The sequence below is a fragment of the Crocodylus porosus genome, unplaced genomic scaffold, assembly GCF_001723895.1.
Source record: "Crocodylus porosus isolate Cpor-Errol unplaced genomic scaffold, CroPor_comp1, whole genome shotgun sequence".
In the NCBI taxonomy this organism is placed as follows: domain Eukaryota; kingdom Metazoa; phylum Chordata; order Crocodylia; family Crocodylidae; genus Crocodylus; species Crocodylus porosus.
This window is the reverse complement of record NW_017728931.1, coordinates 12,384,333-12,411,210: the sequence shown is the minus strand read 5'-3', so window position 1 is coordinate 12,411,210 and position 26,878 is coordinate 12,384,333. Positions and strand designations below refer to the sequence as shown.

The following is a 26,878-nucleotide window of genomic DNA, read 5'->3' as shown; positions in this document are numbered from 1 at the left end:
TCCAGTGATACAATACTGCTTCTCACTCAAGTCAGTTAGTTTAATATTGTGGAACCTCTATCCTTGGAAATTTTTAAGACCTGGCAAGATAAAGCCTTGGTTGGGATTATTTAGTTGGGCATGGTCCTACTTGGAGCTGAGGTCCCTTCCAAACCTCATTTTCTTTGGTTCTATGATAATATTGTAGTTTGTATTGGAGTGAATACATTGTGTGACGTGCTGTACAAGCACAGTACAAAAAGATGATCCCTTCCCACAAATAGCTCACAATATACTGTGTTTATCCAAAAAATAGGAGTGGGGTAGGCTTTACTATGTGCATCTACTGCTCTTCGGTGTCTGCCTGTGTGCACACTCTAATTCTGTGGTAAGTGGAAGCTAACCTGCAATATCTTTCACAGAGGGTTAAACTGCTATGTTTTAACTTCAATTTACCATGACATAATAGCAGAGGCACAACAAACAAGGGCTGTGCCCTGGACAGCAGTGGCAGCAGCAGGGGCTGGGCTGGCTGTGGCAGTTGAGTCAGCAGCAGCAGCAGCTGCCATGCTTGCACCTCCTCTAAGTAGGTGCCCAGGACTGGTGTTTTTGTCACTCATCACTTGTTCCACTACTGGGTGAAAGTGTGCAGTTGGGATGTTATTATGTAGCATCTGTTTTATGATAAAGCTCTGTCCCCCTTACTCTGTGATAAACTGTCTGCATGTCCATATCATAAATTGTAGTGAGAATGCTTTTAGTTTTCACATAGAAAAAATATGTGAATCCCAATCTGATATAAACTGTTTAAAGGGCAGATCCTGCAGAGAGTTACTCATGTATTCAATCTCTACTGATGCAAGTTCTTCCAGAGAAGTGAAAGAAATTGGATATGAATGGATAAACTACTTGTATTTGAATAAGCATGTCATGTTTCTGCCTAAACTGTACCTTAGATACCTCACTGAATCACGACATAGGCAGTTAGGTGGCTTCACTTCTTTTAGAGGGAATCCTTTAGTTCACCTTCCTCTTAGAGAGGGTCCCTAAATTCTGGGACTCCTCATTTACCAACCACATTTTCTTGGTTAGGTCCAGTTAACTTTGGCCCTTACTATAGATTTCCTTCCTGGAGTTGTGATGAGAGAGTGAAGGGTTAAAAAAAGTTAACAGGCTTATTAGTCTTACCTATTGTTTTGCATTTCCCTCAAGACTAAGATAGGCCTGACTTGTTCCAGGTGTCAGATTCTTTTTCCCTGCACCTGAGCTGCCCTTCTAAGTTTCTTGTCCCATGTCATTGACCTGTCCTGAGTGGAGTGGTTGTGCTCTGTTTAGATAGAGACAAAACAAAAGGCCTTCATACTTGCCTTGTCAGTTAAGGAGAGGTAACTGGGTTTGGTCTCTTCAAACAACCCCCCCCCCAACCTAAAATCGACTTTAATCTTTAGTCACCCTTTAGCAAACAATCTGGTGATTATCAAACCTACAGAGATATGTATAATATTGATATAAGCGAGCAATTCTCAACCAGGGTGCCTGGTTGTATCTGGTTGCAGCATTGTGTGGTATACGAACATGATTCACAGACTAAACCCAGATTTTTCACACAGGAATCTACAGTGTCGAAACCATTCTGGCCTGTTGTGATCTTCCTGAGTTCCGCACAACAGAAGAATTGATCTATTATTTTTGTGTAGTCAAAAAAGCATAAAAACTAAGACCTAGCATTTTTTGGGGGAGGGGTGCCCCAAGTCTATCGAAGGATGCTCTGAGTCTAAAATTGTTGAGAATCAGTGATGTAATAATATAGACATCTCTCAGCTTCTTTGCAAAAGGTATGCAGGATCAAGCTGTAAATCCCTATGGCCAGTATGACAGGTGGATGCTATAAAAACAACCCATATATGCATTTAAAAAAAATCGTCTACCATGATTGTCATGAATAAATGACTGTTCTGTGTTTGCTGAGGTATTATGATCTTTTCTATCACTGGGAATGGAGACTAGCTTTGGTGTTTCATATACTGCTGTGGTCATATGCTTTCAGGATAGATCAATGATGTCAAAGTGCTTTTCCAGGTATTATTAGTAAATTGATTCTAATGGCTAGATATTGACCTAGACTGGAATGTCAGATCCAACCCACTGCAAGTGACCTCATTTAGACATTTATTTTAAGTTATGGCTATCTTAGATTTACTTTATTTTTCAGTTCAGGTAATTACATTTGTCCTTTATTCTTAATTTCCTTAAATATTCCCTTATGTTTTGATATTCTAACTTAAGTATATTTTAGTACATTTTCAGTAATCAGATCTACTTATGATATATTTTTCTAGGCTATATATGTTGTGTGTATCTTAATGTTTCTTTGTAGACTACATACTAACTACCCTTTTATGACTGCAGTTATCCTTCCTAAAGGATTGCCACTATTGTCATTGAACTCAAAAGCTGCTCTGCCATTAGGAAGAATGGGATCACCCATTAAATTATTATTGTTCACTGTGGTCAGAAGTCCAAGGCCTCATTTAAGCCACTGCAAATTGGGAATAATGTGTATAAATCAAAGGGGTTAAACAAGGCTAAATTTTGCACAATATGAGTGAGACCAGAATCAAGTCAAAAGTGTGGCTGTTATATTAGGTATAGCTGTTGCCTTCCTTTTATTAAACCTAATATTCCTATATTCTCTCTTAGTATTTATTACATTTGCTTTTTTATACCATTACACTATGAATTTGTGTTTTATTAACTTAGCCTCAGAAAGTCTCATCAGTCTATTCACATTGGGGGCAGCCTTTTATGTCAACAGGATTACAAAGGGTGTGGACAAACAACACATTTCCTATGGAGTAAATTAAGCTGTAGCATAAGTAGAGGGTACAAAAAACACAAAGCCTTTGGGCCTTGTTACATGGTAACTTTAGGTGGCTTCTGGAGCTTTTAACTCCTAGACTGGCTGCACATTAACATCTTTTAAGTGGCTTAAAGCACTCATTATTTGTCTTGAGGTTATTCCACTCCAGGGCAGGTTTATCTCAAATGCTGCCTAATTTTGTTCCTGTTCCATTAACTTGTGGCCACTCTTCATTGCTTTTCTACCCAAGATGATTTCCTCCAGCATCTCAAGCAGGAAAGGCATGGCACAGCAGGGCTGGGTGCAGCACCTCACCCCCTGGCACCTCCAGCAGATAAGTCCTAAAGTGTCTGTCAGCAGCAATGGCTCCCTCCACTCTTTGGATGGCTCTACTCTTAGAGCAGAGTGATTCAGTCCTGGCAGGGGGGCACCACCTCCCACCACTGCTGACACTGACACTGCTCCTGGCTCTGTCCACCTGCCAGGACAGGCTCACTCTGCTCCCAGACCAGAGCCAGGAGCAGAGCCAGTGTGAGTGATGACAGGAAATGGTTGCTCCCCTACTCCCCAACTAGGACTGGCTTTCTCTGCTCCTGGAGTAGAGCCAGTGTGAGAGGGCAAGGGAGACAGTGCTCCCCCACTGGAACTGGCTCACTCTGCTCCCAGCGCAGAGCTGGTGTGAGTGGGGCTGGGGAGGTGGTAGCCTGCCCCTCCCCGTGACAGACTGGCTACGTAAAGTGTGGAACAGAGCCAGCCCGAGGGGCGGTGGAGGCACCACTGAGCTCCGGGACTGTGGCACTCACTGCTGGGCGGGAGCAGAGAGAGACCCTCCTTCCCTAGTCCTGCTCCTGCTCACCAAGCCTCTAGTGGAAAGTCACAGTTGCGAAGGTGAGGTGCAGTTAAAACAGGTTTTTCCCCTTACTGTGTGACTGCTCCACTAAGCTGAACAATGCTAAAATGATTAACATTTTTTCAGCTTACAGCATAAGGTCTGACAAGGCCCTTACACTGGTGTTAGTCCCTTCAGTCTGGGGTAAAGCTCCCACACATGAAATGAAGTGTAACTGTACGCTAGTGTAATTTATACCAGTGTACTGGTTGTGCATTTGCTGTCCTCTTCAAAGTAATACCTACCTAAGGATTTTAAAAAAACAACAAAACTAACTGGCTTGTCTACCATCTAGTGCTTTAGCAGCACTTGTTGTGGGCAGCTAGCGAGGGAGAGCTAACCCTGCACCCTCTCTTAGGTATGGAGTAATTTTGCCACATAGTAAGATAAGTTAACTATGTTGTGCATCTGCAGTTAGCTGAATAATAAATATTTGTGTGGGAAAGTTTTTGCAGAACTGGGCATTCAGCAGTATTTGGTGCTAGGGCCATAGATGAAACCCTGGCTCCATTCAAACCAGGAGCAAAGTTCCCTTAAGCAGGTTCTCTCCTCTCCTTTTTGTTTGTTTACAATTATTGAACGTTGTTTGCAAAAACTTTTGAGAAGAATCCTTAATCATTAATGAAAAGGATACCTTTGGTGTATATTTATTTCTCTTTTTCTTTCTTCTATTTCAGAAAGTATTTTGGAGAAAAAATAGGACTCTATTTTGCATGGTTGGGTTTATATACAGAATTTCTTATTCCGTCTTCAGTAGTTGGAGTTATAGTGTTTCTTTACGGATGTATAACCATTGAGAACGACATTCCTAGGTAAGCTTGTTTGTACACAATATTTTGTTACTCGATACTTAAAACATTATGCTTAATTAGACTTAATATTCAATGATTATAATTGCTTTTAACATGTTTGAAGAAGTTTTAGTTAGTATTAAGAAAGCTGTAAGCACTTGAATGCACATATATTGACTGAGTATGGCATTTGAATGGCATGTGTTTATTCAGATGTTCAGTGATGCAGCCAGTGAAACAAAGACTCAGTAGATTTATTGCATTCTTGTGAAACACGAGTGAACTCATTTTATCTGAATAAGATCACTTCATTGTTCTTATGTATTTGTGGGTCACAGTGAAATAAATGGAGCTGTATTTGTACATATTTTGAGACATTAAACGTGCAGAGTTCTGCAGTATGGTATGTTTGTACAATACACCTGGAAACAGTGATGTCCAAGTTTTGCAGTACAAGGACCACATAAGACCTGTGTACAAAGTGATTTCAAAACTTAAACTTGGAATGGGTTAGAATTTTAAAAGTGATTTTTTTTCCCCATCAAAATGCATTCTAGGAATGCATGAAATGTTGAAAAAAGTTTTATCATTGGATTTTGACATTGAAACATATTTATTTTCCATGAGAAACGTTTTTCTTTTCTTGACACCCCCCCACCCCCATAGAAAATCTTTCAAAAAATGTTATCAACTTGGTTATCTTTTTTCCCCCATTTACTGAAGGTTTTCAGTAAGCCCAAATTTTCAAAAATGTTTTTAATAAATATTGGAAAGTTCAAAGCCTCTGAAATTATAGGGAAACCCTTAACTTTATTGCAGTTTTCTCATGTACATGCACAGAGTTGCTTCCTTTATTTCCAGATTCAAGGTTTGGGTCAAACCTCATTGAAGTCAATAGGAGGGAACTTTTTTTAGTGATTTCATGACACTTTCAATCACTTCTCTAGTCTTTTTGAAGTCACACAATTCCTTTAAAAAAAAAAAAGGAAAATCAGAATGAAAGAAACAATTAGCATACTGTATTTTCTAGTTTGAGGTCTGCAGACTTTTCTTATGTGTAGTTATAAAAATCTTGTCTTTTGGGAGGTTTTATTGGGTTGTTTTTTCTGTGATTGTAGCTCTAAATAAGAAAGGGTATTTTATACTTACGGTATATAAGGTAAATACCTACTTCTCAAAAAAAGTAGTAAAAATATGACTCTTGGCAACTGGCAATTTATTGCTTATGAATAAAATTATTTGATAACTGAAAACCTGACAATATTATAAGCAAGGCTATGGTATGTCAGAGTGTGCTGGTTTCTAACATTACCTCTGTGCTGTAGGATACTGTGAGTATCCCCTTAACCTCTAATGCACTTGTTAGGCACCGAAGTATGATCTTGCACCACCCTGCTGAAGCCTCTTGAAAACAGTTAACAAAAGTTGGACAGATCTTCCTCGTTGCTTTTTTGACTTGGTCTTCATGCTAAAATGACAGTGTGTTACAAAAGTAGGAGCTTTAACAATTTTTCAGGGACTGTGCCAGAATGGAGTCGGGTCATGCCTCTGTGTGTTATAGGTGGAATAGGATCTGGCTTAAAAAAATTTAGAATGGGCTTGAGCTGCATATTTTAAGGCATAGATAAACTCCTAACTGATGAGGATTAGAAGAAAACTTCCTGGGCATTTTGTTCCCTAACTACCACTTCAGGGAGATTTTTTTGCAGTTTCACCAGAAGTATCTAGGACTTCCTTATCAGAGGCAGGATACTGGAGTAGATGGACCACCAGTCTAATCCAGCCTGGCAATTCCTATGTTATCTAGAGTAAACTGGCAAGTTTTAAAGTGTAATCAGAATACAGAAAGGCAGAGTAGATCATCACATTGTTGATGACTGGTAAATGATGATTAATAATATTTTTAGTTTAGATTTTTATTTACTTGATTTGAGTGAATTTTTAATCATAATCACTTTGGGATTTCTAAAGCAGCTTTTGTGTTAACCTTGAAACTAAAGTGAGATTCAGGGCAAGAATGTATCTGTAGCACCCTCTGCTGATGTTTCTAAAAGAAAACAATAGAGAGTTATTTTCTACTATACCATAGCCAGAAATAGTTGAGGATAATACAAATGAACTAATTTCCTGATAGATGCTTTTGACCCCTGTAAGAAAACAGCTTTTCCGTCTTTAACATGTATGTGCTAGAAAAGGCATTTAATATTCTTCAAAACAGAAACAACCATTAACTGAAATAGTTTAGAGTTACCTAACATCAGCAAACTGATGTACAACTTCCACTCACGAAGTGAAGTTAGGTGTAGGTAAGTAGAGTCAGCAAAACAATATTGTAAAGTCTGTGTTTAGGTCACAGTCCTGCAGGAAACCCTTTGACCTCAAAGTGACTCCATGAGACCATAATGTTCTTGCCCATGCAAATCAAATAGATAGATAGATAGATGGTATATTCTGTAAGATCAGTAAGTCTTTGCTTGAACCAAAAGAAAGCAGTGGTGATTAGTTAAAGAGGTATCTGGTGTCTAGCAAAATATGTAGTCAGTCAAATGTCTATGAGCCATAACATTTAAACAACAACAACAAAAAAACCATAGAAAGTATTCACATTAGTTACCAGTGTTTCAACACCTTGTACATCTGTATGGTATTGAAGAAGTCTGTAAAGATGATGTTATTAGAGGCGTAGGAAATACAGCTTAGCGTGTGAGATGAGGGAAAACCATATAATGGTTGTAAGAGGCTTTCCCTAGTTTTTCAAATGTTTGAGTAGTAGTTTTTCTTGAAAGAAGAAACAACAGAGCCAAAAGTTAGCAGTTGTGCATTACACATCTCCTTGGATCCACACATATGTGTCATTAGTATTCATGGTCCAGGACTTTATGAGGGGGTGTGTGGGACTGGCAACCAGCGCTGCACGGGTGACCACTAGGGCTGTGTGAAGCTTTGGTTGCTGATTCGATTCAGTGGAGATTCGGGTTGTTTCGATGGCCAAATCTCCGAATCTGAATCAAATCAGGAGACCCTTTAATCTCTCAAAATCGAATATGAACCCTCCGAATTGATTTGGAGAGATTTGATGATTTGGACATAGACATAGCTTTAAATGTTTTTCCTGCATACCTCAAGGTGCCAGGCAGCTTGTGAACACTGAGGTGGTGGGGCGGATAGAGCATCCCTATGGGAGTGTGGGGTGGGGGGTCCACAGCGCACTCAGCAATGGACCTGGAAGTGGACCAGAACCACTTCTGGTCCACTTCTGGGTCCACCCTGGAGCGCGTGGGGGACCTTCGCCCCCGCTCCCTGGCTCGGCGCCTGGTGCCTCCTGGGTCTGGGGGGACCTGGGGTACCCCTGCAGCTGATCCCTGCCCTCCTGTGGGATGCTCCATCCACCCCACCATCTCAGTGTTTATGAGCTGTGCCTGGTACCTTGAGGTATGTAGAAAAACATTTAAAACTGGGTCTATGGCCAAATTGCTGATTCCCTGAATCAACATCGAATCTTCAGATTTGGATTTGGTCATATTGAATCGGGGCAGTGATCCGAATCAATGAATCAAATCACTGTCCCTGATTCGGGCCAAATCTGAATTGAATATGGCCCATTTTGCACGCTGCTAGTGACCACACCCCCCCACTTCCAGTTTCCCTCCCACACGTATGGCCGGTGGACCATAGGAGCAGCAACAGGGACTTTTTGAAATCCTCAAATCAGTTAATAATCCCAGGGATCTTTTTATAATGATTTCTTTTTACTAAGAGTAAAGTTTTTTGTGATTCACTTTTTATTGTGAACTGAAGTAATTAAAGTGGTTTATTGTATTGCACTGGTTATCCTTCAATGAAGTACCTATTTGCACAGTGAAATCTGGCTAATATAGCATTCCAAGGAGTTTGGTGATGGTGGCTAATTACCAATGACTGATTAACTATCAGTACTAAGCCATTTTAAGCTTTTCATGCATTTTGGATGCTGTATTGAAACAGAAAAGAATGATTTTCTGGCATTTATAGTGGAGAAAAAAATTAATTACAAAAACTCTGAGCTCAAATCATATATGCTCTTGCTCACTCTATGAGAACTGTGTGATTATAAGTAAATTCTTAATCTACAATTTCTTGCTACAAAAACTCAGAGTACTCACCATGTAAGAATTTTGGTGGAGTAAAATAATCATCCAAAGAGTGTTGTTTTGTTCTCTTACATGCACTCATTGCCAAAACAGAAGGTCATTCTGTAAAATGGAAAAGTTGATTGTCTTATTGAGCTAAAAAAAATTGGAGTGTATCCAATGTTTTGTAAGCACCAGTTGACTCAAGAGGTGCTAGGGATAGAGGTGTAAAGTACTTTTTATAAGATGACTAATTATCAGAAGTAAATTCCATTGTGATTTAATATGTGCATACATTTGGAAATGACTAATTACACAAGCAGATTCTAAATTAGCCTGAGTGTTTTGTATACAAATCAATAGGACACTAGCGAAGATTCAGTGCACTGACTAAGAAAAACATAGTAATGAGTTATTCCAGTGACTGAACAGTTTTCACTGCACTTAATCCTCCTAACATAAGCATTGCTGCTTCATGCCACTACAGTGCCTGTGACCTCTTTTACGGGAATTACACTCTGATGTTTTTGCCCTTGTCCTTTGTAGTAGAGAGATGTGTGACCAACATAATGCCTTCACCATGTGCCCCCTGTGTGACAAGTTCTGTGACTACTGGAACCTCAGTTCCGCATGTGGTACGGCACGGGCTAGCCACTTATTTGACAACCCTGCCACGGTGTTCTTCTCCATATTTATGGCTCTCTGGGGTGAGTATCTCTTTAAGTTTTAATGGTTTTGTTTGATCTTTGGACTCTCAACAGAAGTGAAAGCTGTAATGAACAGTAGTAGAGCATTAAGATTTTATTATCTGATGGGCAGTCTAGGATGGAATAGACTGTAACATGGCTTTATGGAGCTGGTAAGCCTCAAAAGGCCAGTTGGCTCTGGGGTGGAAAGCTAGATGATTTACAGTGTATCTACTCACAGTGGCAGTCCCTGAGATAAGTGGAAGGGAGCTGTTTTATGCAGGGCAGAGGAGGCTAAAAGGGGGTCCTCTCCTAGTTGTCCACACCTGTCTGAGCTTGTTCCCAGTCTTTGCATCTTTACCTTACAGGGACTGCATGTAGCACCTTCTGCAAAGTCTGTAAGTGTTGTGGGAAGATGCTGGGCAGGCAAATGAGCACTTCCTGAAGGGACCTTGTGAGATCATTGGGTCCAGGCCCCCCACCGAAGGGCAGGAAGTTAGCTAGGGTCAAAGGATCCCAGCAAGGTAGGCATCCAAAAGTTTCTTGAAAGTGTCCAGAGTAGGTACTTGCCTCACCTTTGGGGGGAGTCTATTCCAGGCCTTGGGGGCATGGACAGCAGAGAAGTTTTTCCTTATCCCCAGCCTAAAATTGTCTTCCAGAAGTTAGTGACCGTTGGATCTTGTCTTCCCTTGGGGTGCTCTGGTGACCAGGTGTTCCAGTAGATCTTGATGCACACCCTTTATGTACTTGTATGCTGCCACCAAGTCACCCCTGAGCCTACGCTTTTCCAGTCTGAAAAGTCCCATGGCTCTCAGCCTTTCTTCATAAGGCATGGTCTCTTGCCCTCTGATCTTGCATGTGGGCTCTGGACGCTTTCAAGCTTCTCCACATCCTTTCTGAATTGTGGAGCCCAGAATTGGATGCAGTACTTCAGCTGTGGCCTCACCAAGGCTGAGCACAGTGGGAGAATGACTTCCTTGAGATGCACTGCTAGATGCACACCAGAGTTTTGTTTACTTTTCTGGCTGTGGTATTGTCTTGGTGGCTCATGTTCATATTGTGGTCAGTCATGACCCTCAAATCTCTTTTGGTCATGGTGCTAGCAAGTGTAAACTGCCAAGCCTATAAGTGTGATGCAAGTTTTTTTCCCCTGAGGTAGTACACCTTGCATTTCTCCATATTGAATACCATCAGGTTTTCATCTGCCCACCTTGTGAGCCTATCAAGGTCAGCCTGGATCGCCAGCCTATCCTTAAGTGCGGATACTCTTTCCCATAGTTTGGTGTCATCAACAAACTTAGCCAGTCTGCTTCTGACACCAGAGTCCAGATCATTTATAAAGAGATTAAAGAGTACAGGTCCAAGAACGGAGCCTTGGGGGACACCACTGGTCACTGTATGCCATGTTGATTTGGTTCCATCAACTACCACTGTCTGGGTCTGACCTTGGAGCCAGTTCCTCAACTATTGGACTGTAGGGTAGTTGAGGTCACAGTCCCTCAATTTCTCCATGAGGACATCATGGGACGCCAGGTCAAAGGTTTTTTTAAAGTCCAAATATATGATATCAACCTATTTTTCTTGGAAGGAAATGAGATTGGTCAGGCAAGACCTACCTGCAACAAACCTATGCTGATTATCTCTCAGAATGTTGCTGTCTGTTAGCCTGATGATAATGGTTTCTTTGATAATTTTTCCAAGATCTTTCTAGGGATTGAGGTCAAACTGATTGGCCTGTAGTTTCCTTCCTCCCAGTCTGGAAGATAGGCACCACTTAGAAGATTGGCCCTCTTCCAATCTTCAGGTACTTCACTCGAGCACTACAAGTTCTCGAATATACTTGCCAGTGACCGTGGTATGATGTCTGCCAGTGCCTTTAGCAATCTTGGGTGCAATCTATGCGGACCAGCTGATTTGTGGGTGTCCAGCCTCTCAAGGTGTTCCCTTGCAAGACCTACGTCAATGGTGGGCATATATTCACCCTTACCCTGGTCATCCTGCATCTTGTCAGGGAGGATGGTCCCTTTGAGCTGGTGAAAGACCAACACAAATTAATCGTTAAGCAGATTGGCTTTTTTCTGGGTGTCAGTTGTCAGCTGCCCCATTTGGCTTATCGGGGTCCAGTGTTGCCCTTGTTTTTTTTATGACTTTGCACATATCTAAAGAGGGACTTTTTATTGTCCTTGATTTGTATAGCCAGTTGGAGTTTGGTTACAGCCTTGGCTTTCCTAGTTTGTTCCCTAAAGGTACAGACCAGTGCAGAATACTCTTTCTTAGTGGTGTTTTCTGTCTTCTATCATAAGCCTGTCTTTTTAGATGTAGGAGGTCCATGAGTTCCTTGCTGAGCCAAGAGGGTTGCTGAGCCCTTTTACTACCTTTCCTATGGGCTGGAATGGACTTCTCTTGTGCTTCTACGATTGCTGCCTTAAGGAGTGACCACTCATCATGAACTCCCCTCCCTGTCAAACCATGGCTTCTCAGGTGCTTGACAACAAGCCTCCTGAGCTTATGGAAGTTGGCTTTCCTAAAGTTGAGGACTTCTGCATTGCTGACTGACTTGCCAGCTTTGCGATGGATAGTGAAAGTGATTAATTTGTGGTCACTGTCTCCCAGCTTCCTTTTGATTCTTAGGTTGCTGACTAGACCATCCATTTTGACCAGTACCTTTCTTGAGATGGGTAGAGCTCATCCATGCATGTAAGGAAGCTTTGTGACTGATCAGATTTGGCTGAGTGCTCTTCCCATGAGATGTCCATGTAGTTGAAGTCTCCCATTACAGTCACGTACCAAGAGCATGCAGCCTTATCCAGTTCCCTAGTGAATTCATGGTCAAGCTCTTGTTCCTGATTTGGAGGTCTGTAGTAGACTCCTATCATTGTAACCCCTTTACTATGTTCCCCTTGTATTATAACCCAGGGGTTCTCCAGTCATCCTCCTTGGGTGCTAATCTCTAGGGAAGGGTACTGCTCCTTCATATAGAGAGCTACACCCCTACCTTGTTTTTCAGCATGATCTCTCCTGTACAGGGTATAGCCATCTATACTTGTGGTCCAGTCATAGGAGGAGTCCCACCAAGTCTCCGTTATCTCTATGAGATCGTAGTCATTTCTGTTTAGCAGAAGGACCAGTTCCTCCTGTTTATTCCCTAAGGTCCTGGCATTTGTGTACAGGCAAGTAAGTGTGCTGTTGGAGGCCCTAGGCTTCCTTTCACTCCTAGAAAAGCTCCATTCCTGGGTTAGGGTAGGAGTGAGTTCCCTTGAGCAGCCTAACTTGCTGATTTTGTGGTTGATGCTTGGTGAGCTTGCACTTGTGGTTGTCTGCCCATCCCCTGGCAAGCTTAGTTTAAAGCCCAGTCAGGCAGGTCAGCCATTCTGGCTGAGAAGAACTTCTTCCCCAGTGGAGTGAGGTGGAGGTGGAGTTGATTTAAGCATAGAGCAGGGGCACACAACATGACCCGTGGATGGTGTGTGGCCTGCCAGGGTAAGGCCATTATTCTTTGAACTGGAAAAGTAAAACAGCATGTCCTGCATCCTGGCCATTTGTTAATCTGCATGTGAATCCCAGTTTCATGCTTGCTTATAGAGGGAGAGTTTGTATCTGACAAGAGTGGATCCTACCAGTGGCATTCCTCCATTGAAAGAGAACCTTGCAAGTGTCCCTCAATCAAGTTTGAGGTGTGCACCACGGCTCAGAGTGCATTATACGTGGGACAGTCTGACTTTATCAACACTTAATGGCACAAACCCAAGGTTCCCTTCCTCCCCCTCCAAATAAAATGGGAAAATAGCTGTTCCAACTCTAATACACTCTAATTAGTACATACCAGTAATGTACATTTGATTTCCTGTAATAACAAAACTACTTTGCTTATCCAAGGATCTCAAAACATGTTCTAGACAATAAAAATTTGATTATACCCATTCTTTACTCCTGTTGTTAATGGCTTCATCCATATGCTGCTGAAACCTTGCTGTTTGGGGCAGTTTATTGTGAAAGCTCAATATTAATTTTCCTTACAATAAAAATCACCTCTGAAGGCCACTACTGTGATTTTTGAGTTAGGTGATTCAAATGTGAAAGCCTCACTCTGAGCATGAGATTTTGAAGGCGTGCCCACAGAATGTTACACTTATTGTTGCCCCCAGCTTAAATTCGATATTTAGGTGTTTACAGTGCTAAGGTCTGATAGCAGGAGGTGTATGCAAGAGGTATTCTCAACTAAAGAAGTTGGTGTCTGCCAACTACTTGAAATTGTTCAGAAGATCTTTTGATCGGTACATCTTAGGGAGATGGTGGGACTGACTTGCTTTGGAGAAGTCTCACAAATAGCTCCATTTTTCCAGCTGAGTTCACTGGAAGCTGGCAGTCATTGGTCAGTATAGGCTAGACTGTGACAGGAATCACACTTGGTCAGGTGCCACTGTTATGGATGGTGTAATACATGGCGTTGTAACTGTGCTACCTGCATCTGTTTTTGTTTCAGCAGAGATGCTGGGATTACCTGTATCCTTGCTGGAGGAAAGAGTGCTTTTAACTCTGACAGAATAGATAAGCACAATCAGTGCCTGCCTCTGCCAGAGGATAATAATACTAGGCTGAACAAAAGAAATAGACAAGAGAAAATGAGTTAGGGTCAGTATTCCTGGGTTACATGTCCATGCAAGCATGATTCACCATGTACCTTAGCAGTATTTACCTGGAGTACTGTGTCTAGTTTCTAGCCCCACACTTCAAGAAAGATGTGGACAGTTTGGAAAGAGTCAAGTGCAGGGTAACACAAATAATTAGGGGGCTCAGAGGCAAGGCTGAAAGAACAAGAGTTATTTAGCCTGGAGAAGAGAAGACTGAGAGGGGATTTGATAACAGTCTTCAAATACCTGAGGGGTGATTATGAAAAGCATGGAGATGGGCTTTTCTCTGTGGCACAAGGACAAGACTAGGAGCAATGGCCTCAAGCTTCAGTAGGGGGCAGACACTTGGCTTGGTTGGTTTAGTCAGAAATGATTCTACTTTGAGCCAGAGCCCTGTACTTATTTGGTCCTTTCCAGCCCTACTTTTCTATGATCCTATGGTTACAAGAGGTGGTGAAAACCCTCCCAGAAGGGCTGCGCTCCCAATTTATCTCAGAAGTGCCGAGATAAATATAGAAAGTGCTTTATTTAACCTCATTAACCATTAAAATATCACTGTATGGTAACTGCTGACGTCTTTGACCTTTTAGTATTGATTGCTCCTTGTGGTGATAACATATGATGTAGTTTCTTACATAGATACCAATATGCTCTAAACAGAAAATCATGTTGGGCAAAGGAACATTTACATACATGCAAACAATCACTTATTGGGCAGTTGCATTCATAGTGATTATACTTCAACATCAACAATACTGTTTGCAGACTGTTGACATGCTGTGACTAATAATTTCACTTGGTGTCTGAAAATGCAAAGTTTGCAGCAAAACAGAAAAGAACATACAGTTCTGTATGCACTAGTTTAAAAAAAGATACATAAGTATAATAAAATTGTTTCCAAGACATGTCCTGTCATAAAAAAAAGTTTCCCACAGACTGGAAAATTCTTGTTGCTTGGGACCATGATAACTGAGCTTGTCTGGCATGGAAACACACCCACTATGTACTCGGAGCTGTAGAGAAAAACAAAGTAGGCTGTGTTAACCCTGTCCTGCTTGCCTATTGAGCATTATATTACACAATGTTTTGCTGCCCTGACGCTAAGGGCACACTGCTTATACCTACCATTCAGTTTGCTGATTGACAGCTCTATTGTTGTTGGCATACTTGAAACCAATTTGTCTTATGGTATCTTGAGGAAACATTGCCTGAGTGACTTTCTGTAAGATCTAAAGATCATGAGTTATTACTTTCTACTGGTATGCTCAAAGGACAGAACAATGTGGCACTTATGCTCTTTTGAGCTGGCTGTCTTTCATCATCAGGGCCAAGCAGAAGAAACCCTTCTTTCCTTCCTCCAGCCTCCCCTCCCTTCTGGTGAAAGGCACAGAGACCTTTAACAGTTACCGTCAAGAAAGGAGGTATGCTCCTGTTACCTAATCCTGATGCCTCATTAAATAGCCTTGTGAACCCACCTACTCCATTTGCAAGTGCCCCCTATTCACTGAGAAATACCAAATAGAGGAAAAAGAGAAAAGTGTGCCTGCCTAACTGTGCTTACTTACAGTGATGTTCTTGGAAGTAGGGTTTCAGATGTTAGTTAAATGTGTCAGTACAAAGGAGAGTTGAATATTATGGGTATATGTCAATTGCTACAATAAAACTTACCTTTTACATGCTGATACAGCTAAACAGAGACTGATTTTATGTTTAAAATAGAAATACAGAAAGTGGGAAACAACAACATAATCAAGTATTTGTGTTTCTAGGAAGACTTAAAAAGTCCTCTAACTTCCATGAGCATGTTAAATGGGCTTTTTAGTTGCCCTCTGTTCTCCATAAAGGGAGCACTTATTTTCTGTTTGTTGCCAATCCTATCCTTAAAATGTTCTCTCCTTTTCATCTACCGTTTTTTCCCAATCAGCCCTCAGTAATTTTTAGATCCTTGTAATATGAGAATACTTATTCAGAAAATCTCTGTTCTAGTTTGAATATTCATCCTCCTAGGATATGGTTGATATATGAACTATCCTCTGTGGGTCAGATTCTTCTGAAGATAGGAGCACTTCGCTTCACCTGTTCTTCTGAAGATGGGCACTAGATTTTTAAAACAGTTCAGCATCGTATATTCCAGCCTTCAGAAACTAGCCATTCAATTTGAGGACTAAATGGGAATGTAGCTGTATAGAAAAATCTGGCTTCCTCTATGGAAGTTGTGCATATATGTTCAGTCAGCTCATTTGCACATTTTGGATTTAAATTGTTCAGTGCGGGCACTGGAGCTTTCTCCAGACACACTGTACACTGATGATCACACTGAATATGAATACAGGCAGTAGTATAATTAGAGGTGTGCAACTCGGGCATGAGCTGTGGACAGTGATATTATGGGGGCACCAGAATGAACTTAAAGGGGATGCTGCCCTATGGTGCCACCAAATCTGGGCTTGCCTCTTACTGCCATTGATTGGAATCAGCAGAACCTGGAAATCAGGGCTGGCAGCTGGGGGCTCTTGTCCCTAATCCCCTACTCAGCTCCAGTTCCTTTGTTTGCTTCATGCCATGTGGAGATACCATGGGAAAGTGTTGGTGCCACCAGTAGGCAGGGGCTTAATTTTCCACTGCTTTGCATCCTGAGTGATTATGTACAGCATGTGCCAAGTGACAGTAAATAAGCACTCTATTATAGCAACATTTTTATAACCCCTTGGCACAGATTGAAAGGATGACTTCAGGTACAGGCTGGTAGAGAGTCAGACCTTCAGCTTTTGGATTGGAATTCCTGTTCCTGAAGCTTTGTCAGCATGGCAAGAGCAAAAGGAGGCAGGCTGACAAGAGGAAGTGACAATTATGGGAAGAGAACAAGGAGAACCTAAATATGATGGTGTAGCACAACACTTACTACAGTGTCAAGGAAAAGAAAAAGAAAGTGGGAGCCTAAAACTGCCAACTGTTTGATTTAACTGATTAAAAAAAGATCAGTTACCCCACTGAGAGAGATTCCAGAGTATCAGGGAAAATCAACATAATGGTGTATTTGCTGACTACAGCTGATCTTTTCAGTTTAACTATAGGTCAGAAAAAAAGGCAAAGGCTTATCCCAAGCACAGCACCCCATTGGGGTAGTGTGGCGTCTGCACTTCAGTGCCCCGTTGACACTAAAGCTAATAGCACACAAGGGAATGATGTAGCTAGCTGCATGTCCAGATACCTTTGACTTCCCAGCCTGTATAGCCATATACTTATTTACAGCTAGGTTGGCCGAGAGCAGCTTTCAACACAAATCTGGAGAAAAGTTTAAATTCATTTCTTTGGAACAAGTCATCTTAATCACCTGTCACATTGCTTATAGTTATTTAGGGCTTCTTTCAATAATAGTCCATTGCTGCTTCTTTGTATATTTCTGCCTGAAGAGGAATATTTAGTTTTCGTTACTTGGCTAGTTAGTGTCATTGTAGTTCAGCGTTAGATTTGGACATGGGTTCACTAGGTTACTATGTTTTGTGTCCATGAACTCCAGAATGCTGAGACAAATCTATTCACCAAGGCCCCCCCGAGGGAGGACAAGAAGTAATGGGCACAAACTGATTGAAGATCACTTCAGGCTAGACATAAGAAAAAACTTCTTTACAAGTCGAGTGCCAAGGGTTTGGAACAGGCTTCCCCCATAGGTGGTACAGTCATTCACTCTGGTGATCTTCAAAAATTATCTTGACGCCCATCTTGCTGGGGTCAGCTGATCCCAGCAGTCTTTTTGTCCAAGTGCAGGGAGCCTGGACCTGATGATCTGTCAGGTCCCTTCCAGCCCCTAACATCTATGAAGAGTCTGTACACTGATATGGCCTCATAGTGAAGAACTTGGGCTGGAAATAAGTATACCTGGGCTTAGTCCCGGGCGTAGGCACAACTTGTTTAGACAAGTCATTTACTTTTTCTGTGCTTTATAAAATCACAGCGACACTTTCTACCCAGGCTCCCTTTGTCTCCCCCCTGTGTTTTTACAATGTCTGTCCACCCTTTGTAGCAAGCATTATCTCTTAGCATGCATTTGTGAAACCCCCACCTTCCCTGCCTCCCCAACCCAAGACTGAGAGACCCTGATATTAGCTTGGGCTTGTCAGTAATATTGCAGCATGAATAACTAATGATAAGGAATTAAAATGATAGTTTAAAATCTAACTGTGTTTGTTTCCTTAAGCCACCATGTTCCTTGAACAATGGAAACGTTTACAGATGAGACTGAATTACTTCTGGGATTTAACAGGCTTAGAGGAAGAAGAAGTAAGTTTTCCTTCTGCACACTAATTCACTGTTTTTATTACTGTCAATCTGAAAATATAGAGTGGTGATGAGATTTCTAATTACTACATACACAGATCATTCAGAGGCAATTCAGTTTGCACCTGGGCTTTTCTAAATGATTGTGACTGAAGTATTGCTGAGTACCAACATATCTTGAAAGAAATTGTTACACTTCTGTCACAGTGCAAGTATACAGGTTCATTTTTAATAATTAATGTTGAAGAAGTGTATAGTCAAAGATTAAGAACAAAACATTTTTAACACAAAATTTCCACATTCCAGTATGAAGCAGCAGTGTGATGACAAATCCCAACTGTTTTATATATTTAATTCAACTACTTTTTTATTATGGAAAACAAAAATGCTTGATAGAGAGGTTTGTCAGAGAGGTGTTGCCTGTGTGAGTCTGGATCAGAACATCTTGAGCCCAAAGCTAATGGCTTCTTCAAAAGTGGATGCTTGTCTCCCTGCTGCTGAGATGCTAGGATTTGTATCCCATCTCAATGCTCAGTTCCTTTTCTATTAAAAGTGGACAAGAAGTAGACCTGTTTGGAAAATGTTTTTTTGCCATTTCTCCCAACCGTACTAAATTGGGACACAATTGGGAAGCATGTGCATTGTTGTTAAAATGATAACTGGACTGCTCTGGACTGTTTTTTGTTTTTGTTTTGTTTTGTTTGTTTTGTTTTTTTAAATCAAAAGTCAAATTAGTTTTTCTTTTCAGCTGAACACTGAAGAAGTTTAGCCCAAAACCTCTTATCTAGGTGGCTTGTTTTTTTCCATTCCAGTTCCATGCCTTTTAGTAGTCATGTGTTCATAGTGTCATTTGGCAAATCTGTTTACATGTAGAGCCCAACTTATAGCAGAAACTGAGGGCATAAGACACTCACTGATTACAGTTTCCACTGTACACTGAGTTTTTTAAATAAAATTTTAAAGGAGAAAAGACCAAAAAAAATTGAAGAAAATAAAAACTTTCTTTGAAAATACTTGTTTTGTTGAAACTCAGTTTCATACTGCACAAGTTGGTTTTTTGGGGTGTTTTTTTTTCAGTTACCATATCAAATTCAAAGGCAAAAAAGTAATGGATAAGAGACTCATGTTTGGCTGTAGCTTCAGGCAAAAAAAAGTTGCTATGTCCCCACACGCACAAAGGGCCTCTGGGGATAAAAAAAGAAAAAAAGAAAAAGTTGGTAGACACCGTGTGTTGGAGAATGTGGGGTGGACCCCTCAGTATCCCCAAGGCTTTTGTTTTCACAGTTTGTTCCTGATGTGATTGTGCAAGCAGCTCCTTTTATTATATGGTCTCAGAATCAGTCCATTGAGTTCAGACAATTCTTTATGAGTTGATTAGAAAGACACAAAATGTGTGACAGTGATTGTTTATGATGTCCCAAGATGGACCATGATGCTTGTGTTTGCAGATATTGCCTCATGGTCACCATAGCCTATGGAAAGTGCTTCATGCTTTGACTGACTTCTTCCAAAACATCCTGTAAGTCTGGTCGACTCAGCCTGGAAGGCTGTGAAGGTGCAATTCTGGGAAGTGATATTCTTGTTGGGACTTGTGACCCCGCATTGGAGCCACTTGTTTCAATGCATGCCTTACTGAGTAAGTCCCATAGCAAGACCTCAGCACATTCAAAATGTTTTGCAACCCCGCCCATGCACCAGAGCCAGAGGGCTATAGGGAAGTTTCAAAGTGTAAAAAATTACCTCTGGTCCTCAGCTCCAGCATGGCAGTCAAAGTGACATTTTCCAATAAAGCAGATTAAGGCCTGCATGGGGAAGAGCACCACTGAATACATTCATTATCTGTTTGGACCTTCTAAAGCTTCCCTTCACTCCAGGCCTTCTGTTTCCATTTTAATTAGGACAAAGCTCTGGACATTGCCAAATAGCTTGTATGGTTCAGTGAATCCTTTTCACCACATGAACTATTCATGCTTTGACTAGTTATGGAATTTTCTGAAGACAAAGTCCTATTGAGGGTCCCAGTAATAAGAGAGCACTCTGAAATGCAGTGACTCTGCTATAGCCATTGCTTAAATACTTATCTCAGCTAATAGCACTGTGATAGTCAGCAATATCAGTGCCTTGATCATTCAAAGGTGACACTGGCAGTACCCTAGAGTCTCTCAATAGTTTCAAAACTCATACCAACTTAACAGAGGAGACAGGAGATTTACCTGACAGTGCTACTATGGAGGGTTCAAAATCTGTGGTGTGATTCAAGATTTTCTGCACATTTCTAGAATCATTCCAAGATTTAAGAATACAAAGCTACTTATTCTCCTTCAGAGGATCTAATTTTCCATTGCTTTGTGAACTGGATGTTAAAACCAGCTTTTAACCATTGCTGTGTGAGCTTGGAGGTTAAGCCTGATATTTTCAGTGGCGGAACTTAAACATTTTGCAGTTTAGTGTCTGATTTTGCAGAGTGTTTAGTGACTGCAGTTTAGTGACTGGGGATCAAATTCATTTCCTGTGTAATATATTTGAAATCGTTGGAATTATGCCACAGATGAATTTTATCCTTGTCACTCAAAAATAGGAGATCCATCCGGTAAAAAGGTTTTACCTATCTTTAGTGCTTGTCAGCAATATTAAAAACTGCAAGTCCTAAAAAGGTAAATTCCAATATTAAACAACACCTTCAAGGTAGCTGTCTTTGTTTCTCATAGATAGGATCATTTAAGTCAACTTATTCTTCTGACGGGCTTAGAGATGAAAGTATAGAACATGGAGCAGTATAAGCAACTATCTGATAGTTAGACACAGACATACATGGCTGTCAGCTTCTGGATACGGGTGTGATGGGTAGATGGGACCCATTCTGGGAGATGTAGTCTGATTTACAAAGCAAACAAATGCATGTAGATGCCTGAAATTTGTTGTTCAGCCATCACTTACTTTCCTTAATTAATAGATTTGTGAAGTGGTTTGAGGAAGTTATAGGCCATGCACGTGCTAGTTAGTCCTTTCAAATGAAAGAGTAAGTCACTGGGTAAAATCCAGTGCTTAAGAGTTGATTCTCTGGGCATATATAAATATTTAGAAGTATTTATGTACTAAGTACTTAAAACATAAATTAGACATTATTCAGTAATTGTGCTTTATGCAGGGAAAGTATTGGGGAGCTGGGGATGGAATTGGGGATTCTGACTGGATTCTCCTGAAACAAGTTGCTTCATTAGAAGGTTTTCTATGAAAAGAGGGCTCTGTTTAAGGTAAATATCCTCTAGAGAGCTCCACAGTGTTCTCAGTGGAATCTCTTCCAGGGTTGCTGGGAGTCATCTTTAAATGGTGTCCGTTTATAATATGCATTCATAGTTTGACATAAGTATATATTTCTATGGTGAACAGACCACTTTCAGGTTCAATAGGTTTCTGAAAACACCCCCAGGTTCATTAGTTCTTCACAGAGGGCACTGACAGAAGTGCATCTCCCCCCTGTAACTCATGGTGCTTTACAGGAAGCACCATGAGGTACAGCATCCCCCCTGGCCCAGCAGATGTTCACTGTTGGGTCTGGGGAGCTGAGGGATCAAGCTCCAGTTTGAACTGGCTGCATGTCTACAGCTAATCTCCCCTAGCCCTGTTCACCTCTTCTCCCTTCCCCTCCCCCCGGAGTTCCAGTGCTATCTTCAGAATGGGAGGGGAAGAAGGGAGGGGAAGGAGCTCCCTTTGGGGTTTGCCCAGCCTGTGCTGGAGGGCGGGCCAGGTTTATTGGGCCCACTCCCATCCAAGGGAGGGAGGGGGGCTCCAGTCTACCTGCCCCATTGTCCAGTGCAATGTAGGCAACCCCTTGATGGAGCTCCCTCCTCCCTTGCCCTTCTCCTGGTGCACACTGACAGAAGTTAATGAAAGCAGTCTGCTTTGGAGCACCTTCATGTAATGAAGCTTCAGATTGTAGTGTGATCGGGCACTTTTAAAGCCATCTGCAGCCCCGCATTTCTGTCAGGGCATGGCTGTAGAGTGCTTTCAGGAGGCAAATTGCACGACATGTAACTCCTGTCTGTGCCCAGAGAGATATGGATTTGACGTGTTCATTTGGCCTCTCTTAATAAACCCAGATTGAATTCAAAATATAATGAAAGAAGAAAAACAAAATGTCTCCCAAAAGTGGTATACATTCAGACACACAAGACAAGTTTGAAGGTTCAGTTGCTGATTTTTAATTGTGATTGCAAGTTGAACTATAAACAGCACCAGTCTTCAGTGTTAGAAGTCAAAGCAAACCCTTTCTCACAGTGTGCCCAGCTGGCTTTTAGCTGGTGGGGAAATGACTGAGACTTAGTGGGTAGCCTGGTATATTCAGTTTGTGCTGCAGGGTGATTTTTATGGCAACTCTTCAGTCAGCTGAGTGTTCCAGGTTCCAAGATGATAGTTTGATGACTCTTTGTTTCTCAGACATTGTAGAGGGAATGACTGTCTGGAACTTGCCATGTACTTTGCAGGATACAAAAGAAAGTAGAGGAATAATGTGTCTGTGCTCAGGGCCAGATATACAGTGGTAGATGAAAGGCTGATATCTTTTATTGCACCATTTGTTTAGAGTTATCATCTACAAAAGAATAAATGATATCAAATATAAGATATTAACAAAATGCCCACTGCTTCTCACATATTTTCTGAACTATCACTGCTATAACTTTCCAAAATAACTATCTACTAGCATGGTATACAGGTGTCTGGGAGATCACAAGACCAGAAAGGCAGATATTGTGTACCTAGTCCTATTACATGTGCAAGCCAGTTAATTTCACAGAATCCCAATTTAGCCATTTGTAGTAAGGAGACAATCCCTTAAATCTTGAACACTTAGCTTACTACCTATAAAACATGGTGAAATCATTGTGTGGAAGAAGCTGTAGAATTGTGCTTTTCTTTGAGGTAGAATTTTAGGTGGTAAAGAGAGGAAGGGCCAACAAGAATCCTTTCAGCTGACATGAAAACAAAATGGGATCCATGTCACGGGGGGAAAGAAGTCTAAACAAGTTGATTCCAGTGCACCTGAAATGTATGTTATGAAACCAGAGGCAGGCAGGAAAACAACTATAAATGCCAGAACAATTGGGAGATGCAATGAAAAAAATCACACTGCAGCAGATATTTTCAGGATTGTTTTTTTGTTGAGCCTGTCTAAGCCTTTCGTTTTCTGTGACATTATTTCTTTGAATGTACTAGCCCAGATTTAACTGTGGTAGATCTCCTTTGATGTCAACTGAGTTGTACCCCAAATGAATTCAAGTTACATAAGATGGCATCAAAAGTCCAAGAAAGCAAATTCTGTAAGGCTCATATGCTGATTTACTCCTGGCACAACTACTCAAGACAACTCCTAAAGATTTGCACTGTTTGCATGTCCAAAGATACACTGGACACTGCATGAAAACTGATGGATAACTGGCTGGAAACATCCTACCCTTGAAACACATCCCTGTGAAAACTGGAGAATAACCAGAACCTTAAAAATATCACAAACAAATAACTACACAAAATCAATATGCAAGATGTGTTACTAATTCCTTGTTTTCAATGTGTGTTGTATAATGAACAAAAAAAAAAGCAAGCAAAAGGATGATAGAACAGGACAATCCAAAGCTATGGAACCATTTTTCCTGTTCCCCCAAATTATGGTATCATAGAATTTCACTTAATGTGGAAAAAGAACAAAAAAACCCCGCTCTAGCCTCGTAAAATCTAAGTTATTTTCCTCTTCCAAAATCCCTACAGCACTGTCTGTTGAATGGAGGTCTGTTTTAATGCAGCAGAAGTATAGTTTCTTCCAAAATAAAGGTGAATGTCTCTATGCCGGAGCGCAAATGGAACAAATGTACGTGGATCCTGTAATTTTAAAGTGGCTTGAGGGAGCTGGTGAAAGGTCTCTTTTAAAAGACATTCAGAACTAAACCACCATTTTTCCTGAATCTTCAAAAAATGACCCATAAAATTATGTGCTCTCAAAACCAACTATTTTCTTTCCTTTGTGTTTCTGGGGGGAAGAGACAGAAGTCACTCAACAAATAGGTCTGGTTTAGTTAATTTCCACCAACATGTGGGTTGGAAACATACATTTTTAAAATGGAAAGCTTGAATCCAGAGTTCAGTTTTGCAGAAAGTGCTGGCTATGCAGCAAAGTCCATAATTACTGAATTGCCAATACATGGAACTCTGATCATACTTGAAACAGTCATACTGTTTCCTCATCAGAAAGACCCTATTTTACTATCTTTATTGAAAATATAACTTGGTTAGCTACAATTCGGTGTTAAAATTCCGTGTTCTCAAAATAATTCCTCTGGTTTTTTTTGTTGGTATGGGCTATGCAGATTTCCTTCCCTCAGCTTGGCCTTCAGTAGCATTTTTGGGATGGGTGCTTTTTCCTCGTTCAGAAAAAATGTCAATTCTTTCTTCAAAGTGGCCTGTGGCTTGTTGCTGCGTGACCACCTAGACAAGGGCGAGACCTGGAATCATGAGTCTCCTGAATCTGGGGGGGAACCTGCAGAAGCCGCCGACCCTGTCGGGAGGGGCACCAACCCTACTGACAGCGTCATCAGTGACGGCTGTTGGGGGGAGGAGGGGCACGTGCACCCCTGTACACCCTCTACCAGTCACCTATGCCTTGAATGGTGTCTCAGTGAGTGCATAAGCACTTAGAAATATGAAATCTGCTCCTGCATGTATGGCCTTTTCTCCTTGTCCCTTCAAGGAATTTTAACTCAAACTTCTGGTTTCTATAATTCACTGTGTTTCAGCTGAGTTCCTGTTTTTAAAATGCTGCCACCATATACAGTGGAGCTAGGGATAGAATTCTTTTGTTAGGTGTTAATTGTCTTGCTACAAAAGAGGCAGCAACTATTCCTTTTTGTTTGCACTGAAGTCATGAAAAAAGCAAACAAGGTTCACCCTAGTAACTCAATCACTGACACAATCACTTCTCCCTTTTTTTGAAACCAGTCTCTTGGGGTGGTCAGAGAGCGAGCGAGCTGTGGCCTCAATTCTTTTCATTGCTGAAGATCTCCTCTTTTAACATTGCTGCTGCTTAAATTTCATTGTCCCAGTGAATGTCTGTGATTTGGATTATTTCTCCTGGATGAATTTGCTTGCATATTTTTTCCCAAACTCATTCCCTTTTAAAAAAAATATGTCTGGCCATGTCTCTAACTTTTCTAGGCCCCTTTTATACTATTTTACTGTCTTCTTGGCATTCACTGCTCAACCTAATTTATCATCTGTGAATCCCCTGCAAATTTCATTAACTTACTGTTAATTATTATTGATTATTTAATGAGTGTGACTGTAACTCTGATCCCTGTTCTACACCCTCTAGGCAAGTCCAGCTGGCTATTTTACCCTATGCCATTAGGTTTTATAATGTTATCTGTAAGGAAGATGTGGTTAGATTACAACAGTTTGGGAAGGAAATTTAAAAAAAAATTCTCATTTCAGCCTTAAGGGAATTCATACCAGCTGTTGCTTCTTTAACAACTAAACGTAAAGACATAATTTAAACATGTTCTCACTTGCATACTAGAAGAACCAAGGCTTGTGATATCTCCTTCATTTGCTAGGAAAGCTTTAAGGTTATGTATTTTTCCAAGCTAAGTTAGTTTCTAGGAATTATGGTCAGCAAAAAGTTACCTGTGTTTAAGATATGCCTGACTCTACACGGGCTGCCCTTCTACCAGAAACTACCAAGTTGCTCTGCTTTCTTCTTACTTATTTCTCATCTTATACAGGCAGTGTTTTTGTCTTTCCCCAGCAGTTAATTGTCTAAAATCCTTAGCTCCATTTGTTTTTTCTCTTAGTAGTCCTGATGCAGGTGCTGCTGTGCAGACAGATGTGTATTTAAAGTCAAATTATCAGTATGCATTCACTTGTTTCAGTGGCACTTAATCTTTATGTCATTAGATGCCCATCAGCTTTGTTTCAAATACTTCCTAATATTCAAAGAAAGATGATGTCAGAAGCAGTCTTCAGTGTCAACATTGCACTGAAAGAAATGGAAGGAGTTCACACCTCCTGAGCTCTTTCAGCTCTTTCACACTTCCTGAGTATTTTCAGGCAGCAGAGTAGGCACAAGTTGCTTTGTATTTGGTTCATGTCGGAAACTTTTCTTTGCAACTATGGGCTATGGGATTACCATAAGTGTTGTGGCTGAGTGAAGGTTGCCACCTTCTTAGCCATGGTCAGTTCTTCCATGGGGCTTATTTTGAACTCTTAACTAGAAAGAAAATAATATCCCAGATTCTTTGAAGTCTACTTTATAAGAACCTAAGAAGTTCCATACTGGGTCAGACAAGTCCATCTTAGCTCAGTAGCCTATCTCTGAAAATGGATGCTATAGAAGGAGAACATTGAACTGGATATCTTTAGAGTGATCTATCCCCTATTTAATATCCTCTCTGGCATCTACCATGTATTGGTTTAGAGATGCCAGGGGAAACATCTCCAATCATTGTGTTCAATGGTGAGCCTTATTTTCTTTTATTCCAAGAAGTTGGCCTGATCAACGTTTATACCTTTTAAGACCTTTATGTTGCCAGGACAGTATATTGTACTCTATATTTAGAGTACAATCTTTAAAAGGGGTTGAGGGAGAATCTGGGAAACTATAGGCTGGTC

At 41.0% G+C, this 26,878-nt stretch overlaps 1 protein-coding gene across 1 annotated transcript in view; it reads left to right on the top strand.

The window, feature by feature from the left end:
• Positions 1-26,878, top strand: part of ANO2 (anoctamin 2) — a 302,892-nt gene that overhangs the window by 118,640 nt on the left and 157,374 nt on the right. Inside the window, exons 14-16 of the mRNA XM_019544216.1 lie at positions 4,406-4,540; positions 9,175-9,335; positions 18,144-18,226. Of these exons, the coding sequence (XP_019399761.1) occupies positions 4,406-4,540; positions 9,175-9,335; positions 18,144-18,226 (379 nt within the window). The remainder of the gene's footprint in view (positions 1-4,405; positions 4,541-9,174; positions 9,336-18,143; positions 18,227-26,878) is intronic.